This window comes from Castor canadensis, chromosome 12 (genome assembly GCF_047511655.1).
Source record: "Castor canadensis chromosome 12, mCasCan1.hap1v2, whole genome shotgun sequence".
Lineage (NCBI taxonomy): Eukaryota > Metazoa > Chordata > Mammalia > Rodentia > Castoridae > Castor > Castor canadensis.
The window spans coordinates 7,941,831-7,954,423 of NC_133397.1; the positions used below are offsets into that span (position 1 = coordinate 7,941,831).

Below are 12,593 nucleotides of genomic sequence, written 5' to 3' on the forward strand. Positions count from 1 at the left end.
AGAGCTCTGTTGAACGTTCTAACTGTGTGTCATAATGCACAAATGACAGCTGTTTATGCTGATGCCAGGTAAGCAGGCATGCTCTCAGCTCTGAGGCCAAGCCTTTTCCACAAGTCTGCTGTGCTCAATTTGAAGTGCAAGAGCCAAATACCATCCTCCCTTAAAGTTTTCTTGACCAGTTTGACTTGTTTCTAACATCCTTCTAGGGAATTTTTTTCTTTTAATAGGCTGGGGAATCTAAGCCAGGGCTCATACCTGCTAGGCCAATGCACTAAGCTCCAACCCTAGTCCCTTCCAGATAATTCTATGCACATAGTCAATGTTTTACTACTGTGCAGAAGAACTGGCTTGGGATGTCATGTTGCCCATTCATGCAGCCAGTCATCTGTCTACTTTCCTGTGCAAGCACTGGCAGGGATGAAAAGCAGGTCCGGCATGAAGCCTGCTTGGGCAGTTGTACTTTCCATGGGATGGTGCTCAGCACCAGTAGGCTAAAAATGTGCTCTTAGGATTTCCAGAGCAAGGAATTCTAGAAGACTTCATTGGAACTGAAGAATATTATTGTAGAGGATGTTTGATTGTTCTTTGCCCTCTGAAGAGGCTGTTGTGAATTTAGGTGGGAAAGAGGCAAGTGAAATGGCCTAGTCTACAGTGGGGCTGTGACATTGCATAGGGCAGGGGGAAACCATTGTGAACTTGTGCATTGCCCCATCTGTAAGTGCAACATGAGTAACTTGTATGTAATGACCAGATAAAAGTTGTTAGGCATCTGCAGTTTCTGAACATTTGAAAGTGCAGAAGTGATTTACACGATAGGAAGCTATGTCATGATTCACGATTTGGGTTTAGTCCCCCGCCCCCTCACACTTACCTTATGTATCAATGTATCCCAGGGAGCCTCTAAATGCCATAGCCTTTCCCAAAGCAGTTCCCCAGGTATATATAGTATAGTTAAAATTTTTTGTTCAGCAAATATTTAATGTGCATTGAGTATAAGAAAATTGCTTGGAGCCAGGTTTTGTGGTGGACTCCCTAGTCCACCACGCGGGAGGCCAAGACAGGAGGATGATGAGTTGGTCCCAGCCTGGGCTACGTAGACTGTCTCAGAAAATACGCCAGGCACCAGTGGCTCTCATCTGTAATCCTAGCTACTCTGGAAGCTGAGATTGGGAGGATCACTGTTTGATTGTGGGCAAATAGTTCAAGAGACCGCATCTCTAAAATAATCAGAGCAAAATGGACTGGAGGTGTGGCTCAAGTGGTAGGGTGCCTGCTTTTCAAGCAAGAAGCCCCAAGTTCAAGCCCCAATCTCTCTCAGGAAGAGAGGGGGACGGCCTGGTGTGGTGAGATTACAAATAGCTGTAATCCCAGCTATTTTGTGAGACAGAGATCAGGAGGACTGAGGTTCAAAGCCAGCCTAGGCAAAAAAGTTACAGATCCCATGTCAGTCAATAAACTGGGCATGGTGGCATGCACCTGTGACCAAGGGAAGCAGGAGGCTGTAGGTAGGTATCCCGGTCTGAGGCCGTGGACAAAATGTGAGACCTTACCTGAAAAATAATCTGAAAATAAAGCAAAGAAAGGGCTGGGGTGTGGCTTAAGCATTGTGCCTGCTTAGCAAGCATGAAGCCTTGAGTTCAAAACCAATACCACCAAAAAAACCCAAGAAACAACTGCTTGCCGTTCTGTGTTCTTCCAAGATGACTTGAAGTTCAAGTTGGCTTAGAGGACTAGAAATGTGAACATGAATACTTTGTGAACTCGGGCAACAGGTTGCCCAACCTCTAACTAAGTCTTGGTTTCCTCATCAATAAAATGGAGCCAGAATAGGTCCAATTTCGAGGTGGTTTTGAGAGTCAGAGTAACAATGGAATACCATAATAATGTAAGAATGGAATAAATATAGCTCTAATATAGCAGCATGTGGTTTTGCTTGGCTGGAGGTTAGGAATTCGGCATCATTCATTTCTTAAATATGTCTTTATTTGCCAGTCACTGTCCTTGGGCTGTAAGAGTGCAGAGGTGGGTAATGTATGACCTAATTCTCACAAAACTCAAGGTTTAGTGGTGGTGGGAGGGGATTGCCACTCTACTAAGTGCATTTCAAGTAAAACACAAAGAAAGGATGGAGCCTCACTTGGGATGGGAGGGTCAGGACGCCTGGGTGGCACCTCAGTGGGTCCTAAGGATTATGAGAGCCAGATGGGCATCCAGACCCTAGGATGAGCCTGAGACTCCACGTTTGTGAATTCGCAAGAGTGTGGGTCTGGGGGCAGGAGTGGCAGGGACCACACCCGTAAAGCCCTTGCCTACCCAGTGAGGAGCGGTGGACCCAGGATCTTGAAGTGGAGGCTTTTTGAGAATTTTTCATGCTGTGTTTTCGGTTCAGTGAAGTGTGCTTGGGATGCTACCAGAGTCCAATGCTTGTGCTTAGGGATTGGATGAGGCCAGCCAAAGTGCACCTGAGGTCAGGTGGTGCTATGAGCCCAAACATTTTTAATCTTTCACAGTGCTCAACCTGGGATCCGGATGTAATTTTATGGTTATGTGTATTTTACTCACATTTGAGAAATACTGCTGTAAGTGGTAGAAAATGTACCTGGAAGGTAGATGGATTACAAGCAACACTCTGTGGCAGATGATCAAAACTGTCTGACACAATTTGAGCTTGCTACAGCAAGCAAGTCTACCTACTCTGATGTTCTCTATGAGACAAGCCTTTATACAGACTTAAATAGTTAAAAGAAAAGAAAGGTAGACTGGAGTCACGTGCACCTTGAATGTTAAGGAGCTTAGTTTTTATTGTGTAGGCAGTAGTAAGCCATTGAAAATATTTTGAGAAAGAATAAATGACTAAGATTCAGTAGTGATATTAGTATTTATTTGTCTAAAATTGAATCTTTCCCATCTCCTTGCCTGATTTGCAGCTGTTTTACTTGTCAGAGTCCTCTGCTCAGGGCTGGAGAAAGAAGGACTAATTTGTGCAGCTTTATAGTAGCTCTTTTTTTTTGTTGTTCAGTTTTGTGTATTTATTGGAGGCTCCATTTTGTGTTTTTAAAGTTTTATGATGGCTTGAAACTTGTTAAAACAAGATTTGGAAATAATACGTAGATTTTTGTTTGCTCTTGATTTTTTTCTCTCATTACCAATATTTGATGTAGTACCTTTTAGTAATAGATAATACAAAATATATACTGAACATTGGAAGAACTTTTCCAAATGAACAATGTAGCCCTGCCCTGAAGGGATTTAAGGCATTTACTAACTACAGTATGACAGAGTGACAGTTAAACAGACATGCAAGCTCAGGTGCTCATGAATTCTGCCCTTGACCTGAGAGATAACTTTGACCTAGATGGAAACCTCTCCCTTAAAGAAGTAGCTCTTTCCCTGACGAAGTTCTTAGTCTGGCCTCGTGACGTATTGGGGGAGGAGAGTGGAAGCCACTTAGCACAGCCTGCTACGTGGTAAGATGCCCTGGGGCATTGGGTTCCATTTGGATAGATTTGGGGGCACTCATTGGAGAAGGTATACTAGTTGATGCTAGGTCTTTATCGGTAGGATATTTTTAAATGAAGGGGCAGAGAAAATAAGATCCCCAAAGTGTTAAAATGCCCCTAAAGGAGGTATGAAACTAGAACAGGAGTTTGAAGCCAGATTTTGGAGGGCTTGATGATTTGGGTTCCCTCCTTCCCACTGTGGGGAGCCACTGATGGTTGTGGCTTTTCCCACCTGCCATAATTTTACCAGGCACGGAGATGGTGCTGCCCAGATGAGCACCTGTGACTTTGCACTCACTGCAGTAACAGAACACTAGTTACTCTGTATTTATGAGAGAATTAACCCCCATTGAGCGAAATCTTGAGCCCTTAAAAAGAAAACCATATCTAGACTGTCCTAAGAGTGGTTCATGTTCTTACCGAGTCCAAGGGTTCACACTCTGAAATTCCTTTTTTTTTTTCATTTTTCTTTTATTATTCATATCTGAAATTCCTTTACTTGGTTGAACAAATCATATTATGAAAGCCATAGGGAAATTATTTTCACCTGCACAGCAACAACATATAAAAGCATGCAGTGTTCTACCTAAATCTCAGCGGAAATAAGTAGGACTATATTGTTTAGGTGTCAGGTTTTCATACATGAATAATAATACAGAACAAGTATTACTGTTACTGTGGTACGTTTTCTAAAAAAGAACTTTTTTGCCAATTCATGTAAAATACCCTGAGATAGTCAACTTAAATTAATCAGTAAGCCTCAACTATTTATAAATTTTGTAGTGTTTGATGAATTTCAAGTGTTTTGTTAAAGCTGTCTTTTTTATAAAGTAGATGGGTGAAAAATACTTTTGCAATCCCCTGCACATACACAGAGAGATTAAATTCACCTGTTAAAGTTTACATGCTTAACCACTCTCTTTATATTAGACAGGAAGTTTTGCCTGAATTGTGTGTTGGTTTGTAGTTATAAAGTCCCAAAAGAGTAGGTAGGTGGGAGGTTTGTAAAGTTCATTCTTAGTTTCTTCCACTTTACCCTCTGGGAAGTGCCCCTTCCATGTCTCTGTGTTGAACATATTGTTTCCTTGTATCTTTTTCCTCCTTTTCCTCTGAACACTAACATGGAAAAGTCTTCAGCTGCATGAGCAGCCTGTGTGAGGCTGCTGTAATGCATCTGGGAAAAATCATTAAAACATTAGTTCAGGATCTGAATTCTTGTTGCTTGCTGAGCTTGGGAGCATTTGGAATAAAAAAATCTGTATGTCAGTCCTTTGATAATATATATCACTTTATTTTGTTGTTTTTCTCTGTTTCAAACTGAGACTTGCAAACAATATTAAATCTTTGGAACTATTCTGTGTGCCTGGATTCTCAGCCAAGAATGAGGAAACATGGGCTTAGAAACATGGGCTGGGCTTTAGAAAGAATCTTGCACAGCATCTTAGGCCTGTTCAGTACTTTATTTTTGTGGTTTTTTTTTTTTTTCTCTTTTAATAATTTTGGGTGGGAACATTAGTTGTTCACCTTTTTAGATTAATGGTTTTTTTTAAATTTTTTTTTCTTTTATTATTCATATGTGCATACAAGGCTTGGTTCATTTCTCCCCCCTGCCCCCACCCCCTCTCTTACCACCCACTTCCCCCCCCTCCCCCCTACCCCAATACCCAGCAGAAGCTATTTTGCCCTTATTTCTAATTTTGTTGTAGAGAGAGTACAAGCAATAATAGGAAGGAACAAGGGTTTTTGCTGGTTGAGATTAATGTTTTTTGAATAACATCATACTTGCCCTTAAAGCAAGTAAAAAGGAAGTACTAAAATAGAGAAAAGGTCATCTTTTAAAGTTCCAAGTTCCATTTTAGAAATCTTCACAGTGGTACTGGGATTTGAACTCAGGGCTTCATGCTTGCTCTGCATGCACTTGCTTGAGCCATGCCTCCAGTCCACTTCACAGCATTTTAAAGAAAGAGGAGGGTATGTCATTCAGCCTAGCCTCCATTATCAGAAGCAGGCTTGTATGTGTTGTGTGGTGTGTGTGTGTTTGTGTGTGTGTGTGTGTGTGTGTGTGTACAACACTCACATGTGTTTTGTGGAGGAGAAGCTGGGCATGTAAATCACCAATCCTCTGGAAGAGTCATTGGTGTTTTTTCTGTAATCGTATCAATAGCGGGTTTCAGCTGCCTGGTAAGAATGTCCCGAGCGTTTGTTTTGTACAGATCTGGGTGACTTGGCCCATTGTCTTGCTCAGTGAGGGTAGAACCAATTTTAGGTGTTAAAACCATGAAAGACAATCATGCCCACCTTGCTCTTCCACAGGACCCGGAGGCAGCTGTGGCTTGTTTTCATACTTGTCCTGTTTTGGGTGCTACTGACTAGAGATTGTCACCTTCCTAAATACAAAGACTTAGAAGTCAGCACTGCCCCACTCCCCTCTGAGTGAAGCTGTACTGATAGAGACAGCATGGCTCCAAGGGTGAGTGATGTGTCAGCCAGAAGCATGAGTCAGATAGCTTGTCAGGATGTCCCTGATGAGGAAAGTGGAGTTGTCAAATTATGACCTGTTAACCACATGGTAATGAGGGAAGGACAAATTAGTGTCCAAGCGAGAGTTGGTCAGCCCTGGTGTAAAAGGTGTCTCACATGTCTGTATCATTCCCTATACATTATTCCTTCTTTTATTAAAAACATGTCCCAGGTACCAGGAACATAGGTGACTGAGGTGTGATTGCCTCACAGTGGAGTTAGGTGGCACCAAAACCGCTCCTGTCCTGCAGTTCCGAGTCACAACTGATACCTCCACCTGAGCACACACTCTCCTGCAGAAACGTAAATCCCCGAGAAAAGCAAATACAACACAGCTAGTGGAAACAAGGAGAATCTTAGAGTTTTCAATGTTTTTTTTCTGGTCAGTATCTTTCGAACTTTGACCACTTGAGGATTGGCATGACCTTATTTAATAGCAAAGTTGAACAAATGCTTCAGTCTGTTCACACTAAGTAAATAAATATTCTTACTTGATAGGGCTGTGCCTCTATAAATTTTTTTTTATTTTATTAAACCTAATGTAGTACATATAAATGCATGTAAGTTGAGCAGTACTCTTTTTATTTTATTTTTTTGGCTGTACTGGGGTTTGAACTCAGGACTTTGTGCTTGCTAAGCAGGCACTCTACAACTTAAGCCACACCCTCAGTCCTGATCTGAACTCTTTAAAGAAAGGAAATTATGCATTGAGACTAGTTTGATGATCTCAGAATTTTGGAGGCAAAGTACATCAGTCTGTAGGAGAGCAGTTACTTTATAGCAGTGGTTTTCATCCTGACTGATAACTTGAATTACCTGGGAGTACCAAAAAGGCAGTCCTCGTGTCTGTACTTACCCCAGGCCAAGGAGATCTGAGTTCCTAGTCGTGTGGCCAAGCACTCATAGGTTTCACAGTGGTGCAGTGCACTCTGGTGTGTGAATCACTGAGATGAGTTCCTCAGGCTTCCACATGCCCAGGATTCCCTAGAGCACTTGGGACCCCACCCTTGACTTTCTGATTCTGGGGGTCTGAGTGGGCGTGAAATTTCTAACAAGTTCCCAGGCCATCTTGTATAAGACTATTCTGTTTCCACAAGTTGTTTACTATGATTACTTTAACTGCAACCTTACATGGTCCTTTCAAAATAATAGGATTTATAGAGAGTTGATTGGTAAATATATTGCACAATAGGTTTGTCACCAGTAGTAAATATGGAGTAGGAATTTGGATTCACCCTCATTCAGTATGGACGTAATCCATACTGGGTCTGGATTTGGACGTGCTTTAGAGAAATTCTGACTCACCCAGTCACTTGATAGGTAAGGACCTGGTCAGTGGTGACAGCACTAGTTATGGACAGAGATGGCACCAAACTTGGTTGTTTTGATTTTTCAGACTAAAGCCACTTCTGCTGAGCATATTACCTCCCGCCAGAAAGTACCTAGGGCCTTCTTGCTCCCATTAATTGAGTCCTAAACCTGGCACAGATATCTCCTCAGCCCCACATGTCCCCTCCATGATCCTGCATGTTCTTGCTTTGGATCCTACTGTTCCAGGCCTTGTGAGCACTGTTTCATGTTTTCTCTTTTGGGGTCTTCAGGCTATTGTCCTTCCCTGGCATAGTGTATTTCTACTTCATACCTTTGTCCCTGTTTCCTGCTATGTTTGTATATTTAGACATGATGGAATTTTTTTAATGCTGCATTAGGAATGTTGCAAATTTCCTTTGATAAACTTAGAGATCTGCTAAATTTGGAAAGAACTTTTATAGTAAAGTGTTATATTTTAAACTAAAGAGTGGAAGTGGTCATGAGTAACAGTGAGGGCAGGTCTTCCTGAAGGCTGTGTTTATCCTGATCCTGGGATTTGGCTCCTGTTTATTTCTGCTTTTATGTGAACCTTGAAACTGGGAAGCAAGGGGAGGTCAGGTTTGGGTTGGATTTCCATGAAAAGGGAATGGCACTTCAGGTCAAGAGTTTTCCTGGAATTGTTGAGCTAAAAGTGCAACTTTCTCAGGCATTGTTTCTGAGTTAGGAATTGAGCCACATGGCTAAAGGTGACAAAAATTTAGATTTGCCATTTGGTTGTAAAATTAAATGGGTGATCATTTGGTTACTTTATGTGCCCAGTTTGCATAGATTACTTTTTTTTTAACCTAAGTGTATTCCATAGATTGTCTTCTGCTTCTGATTTATGGGCTTATGGATTGTAGATGAAGTAATTTTTTAAGTATATATACATGCATATATAAAATAGCAAGTCAGAGATAGATTTTCTATAATGCAGTTTGGAAATCTGGTGTGCCCCTTTTTGCCTATATATCTATATCTAGTTCTTAAAAATTTAAAGCAATTTTGCTTATTTAGTGGAAAGAAAAATTTCAGCAGGCAAGATAGGGCAGTGCTAGAAGGTCCATGCTCAGTGTTGGGTTGGGGATGAGCCAGGATGTGGACCTGACCCACTGGTATGTATGGTCTAGTCAGGAAGTGAGACAACACACATCAAAGTAGCGCGCCCTTCATCCCAGGTCTCCAACCAATTTGGGGAAAGGTCGATTTGGAAAAGAGAGGTAGTAGGGTGTGAGGGGGTAGGGAAAGTCATCGAAATGAATCCTATCTAGTTCCTTTGCTATCCCATTTGGGACAGCTATAATATCTTCCTGGGCTTCATCTGTGAGAGGGGAACAGTGGCCTCTGCTGGGCACAGCGATGACTTGTTAGACAGTATCAAAAGCCTGTCATGGTCCTGGTGTGCTGGGATTGGCCCACCTCCTCCTGCTGGTGCTGCTGCTTGCTGGTGCCTGGCTGGCAGAGCAGAGCTGTGGGGTGGCCAGGGCCACCAGACCAGTAGGGAGGTCACCAAGGTTACAGGTGAGCCAGGGATGGCACTCGGCAGTGTTCCAGAGACAGTGAAAAGGAAGGTCTGGAGAGGCCTGGTAAAGGCATGGGATGTGAGACTGCTAAATCTGTTCTCAGTCATTTTAGAATGTTTTGGTCTTTTCCTACTTAGAAATAATTAAGTAAGGATAAAGGCCCTCTTCCTACATTGCATGCTGTCTAGAGAGCATTCCTTGTCCTCACAGTTCTAAGTTTTCTTTCTCCTTAACTTTTCTTTCACTCCCTTTTTTTAAATTTAGTGTTCTTGTAGGGTTTTCCACCTTTTATAACTTAAATTCATCCCTGTTCAGCCAGCAACACCCAGTGCTGCTTGTTGAGGCTAAAGGACTAGGAAGAATCCTAATTGTCCAGCTTAAGGGTAATGTGTCTTTGAAATGTGCCAGTCTGTTTTTAAAACTGTGATTCTAGGACTATCCACCATGTGGTGCTCATGACCTAGAAACAATTCTAAAACCAGCTGCCTGGGAGATCAAAAGCATTGTAACCATGTGTGGACAGGTTAAAATCCAGAAGCACAAAAACAGGGAAGTGGAGTATATTCACTGTCTGTGCAGAGCTCCACCAGGCTTCACTGGGTGGCAGCCTCCAGTACTACAGTACTTTTAGAACCCGGACTGGAAGATGAGCAGACTTAACTGACAGTGAACATAGGATGGGCGGGGAGATGGGGAGAGGTATGGCCTCCTCCTCCTCCTCGAAAAATGGAATCCCAGTCGGAAAGCTTCTGCCCCAGCTAGTGCGCTGCTGAGGCGCGGGTCAGCTGCTCTATGAAAGTGGCCAGCGCCAGCCCCAGCATACTTGGAAATTGTCCGTGTGGCCAGAGGCCACTAGAGTGCTAGGGAAAGAGAGCAGAGTTGTGAAGCCAGGCGACAACCCCGAGGCCCATTTGTGTGGCTTCTCCAGAGTAGTTGGTGACCCTCTAGGAGAGCCATCTCCATTACTTGGATAATTGAGTTTTTCTTCTCTCTCGGGGACATAAACCCACCAGCATAATGTCTTCCTGAGTTATTCTTCTTGGAGGTTTCAGCCACATCTCTGTGCAGCTTCCTTAAATGAAGAATGCATTGTTTAGTGCTAGGTAGTCATTAATTAAAACTTGTATGATCATGGACTGGGGAGTGGCTCAAGCAGTAGAGTGCCTTCCTCACAAGCATGAAGCCCTAAGTTCAAACTCCAGTACTGCCCCCCCAAAAATAAAAAAACAAAGGCTTGTTTGTGATCAAGTTCTTAGCCTGTGAACAAACTTTGCCTCTTTTGTCTAAGTTTTCACTTGTGCCTGTCAAAATAAAAATCCAAGTTAATTTTAAATAATGAAAGGCCCTTGAGCCTTGGTCACTACCCATAAAGGAGGTATGAAAACTACTGTCTAAAGACTTGGCCCAATGTGATTTTCTTATCAAAGACCAGTAAGAACAAATGGGGAAAAGATGAAGATGTTTTAGTTTAGACAAGCAGCCATTGAGAAAGAACTTCTTTGGAATTTTATAATCATAGGAATTATAGATTAAGGGAACCCTGATTTCAAAAGTCCCAATGTGTTAGGATGTAGACTGCTACAACTGACCCCAAAATGTGGTGCCAATAGATACACGTAGATTTCCAGAGCCTGTACTGAGCTATAAAACAGCCACAGAGAGACATGCTATGGTGATAGCAGCAGATGACATCAGCAGTGACAGCCATTCTCTCGCACTTGTCCTGGCTGATACTAAAGAGCTATCGTAGAAGGGAGATGAACAGTCCTTCTTCTCCCATTCCTGTGACTTGTAGTAATTTCCAAATAAGCCCTAGGAAAGGCTTCTTTCAAGCAGGAAACTGAGCTCTCATTCACTGTTAGTATTTTCACAGACTGTACTGAGTTGGCTGTTGGAGCTGTTGCTCATGGAACCTTCTTTTCCTTCCTCAGGTATTCATCTCTGTGAACTGCTTAAGCACAGATTTCTCTTCGCAGAAGGGTGTGAAGGGGTTGCCTCTCAACATTCAGATTGACACCTATAGTTACAACAACCGCAGCAACAAGCCAGTGCACCGGGCTTACTGCCAGATAAAAGTCTTCTGTGACAAGGTAAGAGCGAGTGAGGGCTGTGTGGGGCATTTGAAAGATGCTCTTCCTCCCATGGGCTTTTCATCCTAACTGCAAGGTGATGTGATTATTGTGCTGATATAAAATAGCTTCTCTTAAGTGGCCATTTATTGTTTTAGCCTTGTATGCAAAGAAACATTAGAAAGGGAAGAAAAAAACTGTTTTAACTAAACAATTAGAGGAATTGGTAATGTAGGTTGATGGGCATGTCTGATAAGAGGTGGGTGCAGGGTTCATCCTGAGCACAGCTCAGTTACCACTAAATTGGGCCATCCTTTTTACCTGGCTTACATCCCTGCAGGCTCTGTGGCAAGTCCTCAGCATCCTCAGGACAGTAGCAGAATATGACCTTGAGCTGTTCTTCCCTGTCAGCAGCATCTGATTTCTTGGTGTGGCTGCCTTTTCCTAGGAAACAGATGGCCAGGGGCTGAGCTGCACTATGTTGGAGACTGTGGTAGGGCTGTTCGTTGTGCACATGGGAAGGAGATTGCTGTTTTGAGCTAGGAAGCAGCCACAGAGGAATGAATAGTCCCTTGAACTTGAATTAAGGAAGACTTTTACTTTTCCCACCCAAAAATATTGGGCTGTGTATTTTTTTGGTAGTTTCTCTCTTTTCACCTTGATGTATTAAAAAAAAAAAAAACCAAACTTTTCTTGTATGAAGATTTTTATTTATTTATTTATTTTTGTCTTTTCTTTTTTGGTGCTGGGATCGAACCCAGGGCCTTGCGCATGCTAGGCAAGTGCTGTACCACCAAGCTACATCCCAGCCCCTGTATGAGGATTTTTAAAAGGTGCTAGGTAACTGGACTTATACTTGCTGTCAAAGGCTTGTTCTCCCCTTGAATTTTGACTGGCTGTGAAAGCATAGCTCCTGACCACAGGAGGGTGCTGGGGACCTTTAAGTTCAGAGAGCTTCCCAAAGAACACCCAGATTCAGTACCACTATCAAGGTCCTGCCTATGTGTACTTCCTAACGGGTCACAGTGTGCTCGTCGTTGTTGTTGTTAACAAGTAACAGTGGCTTAAAACAATAAAAGTTTAATATCAGTCTATAGCTCAAAAGACTGACAAGTCTCACAGCCAAAATCAAGACATGGACAGGGCTTCATCCCTTTTGGGAGCATCTCCGAGAGAACCTGCTACCTCTGGAGGCTGCCGGATTTCTTTGGCTCATGGCCTCTTTCACCTTTAGAACCCAAGGTGACTGGTTGCAGCTCATACCACATCACTCTGGCTCCGCTTTGTTCCATCTCTTCTACCTCCCTCTTCTGCTTTTTAAGGCCTTGGTGGTTACCTTGGGCTTCCACAGGTAACCTAGGATAATATCCCTGTCTTTTGGTCTGCAGATTAGCAGCAGCTTTACCTCCCTTCTGCCTTGTGACCTGCCATTGCTGCAATTCAAAGAAAATGAGTCATAGCTGGTGGGCACAGGAACTTCAGGTGCTAAGTCAGCTTCTTCTCATCATACCACATTCCTCTTTGTAGCCTAAAGAAAACCTGAGAAGCTAGGTGTAATGGCACATACCTTTAACCCAGTATTTGGGAGGTGAAGGCAGGAGGATCATGAGTTTAAGGCAGCATGGGCTGTG

The 12,593-nt window shown here is 42.8% G+C and overlaps 1 protein-coding gene and 1 non-coding gene across 4 annotated transcripts in view; both read left to right on the forward strand.

Annotated features, from left to right (window-relative positions):
• The window catches only part of Grhl1 (grainyhead like transcription factor 1), a 53,175-nt gene that overhangs the window by 23,170 nt on the left and 17,412 nt on the right, over positions 1–12,593 (forward strand). For all 3 annotated transcript variants that reach the window (XM_074049155.1, XM_020178714.2, XM_074049156.1), the window contains exon 9: positions 10,825–10,983. In XM_074049155.1, the coding sequence (XP_073905256.1) occupies positions 10,825–10,983 (159 nt within the window). The remainder of the gene's footprint in view (positions 1–10,824; positions 10,984–12,593) is intronic.
• LOC141415271 (small nucleolar RNA SNORA28) lies at positions 2,620–2,739 on the forward strand. The gene has a single exon (XR_012440259.1). It is a non-coding gene; the product is annotated as a small nucleolar RNA SNORA28 (small nucleolar RNA).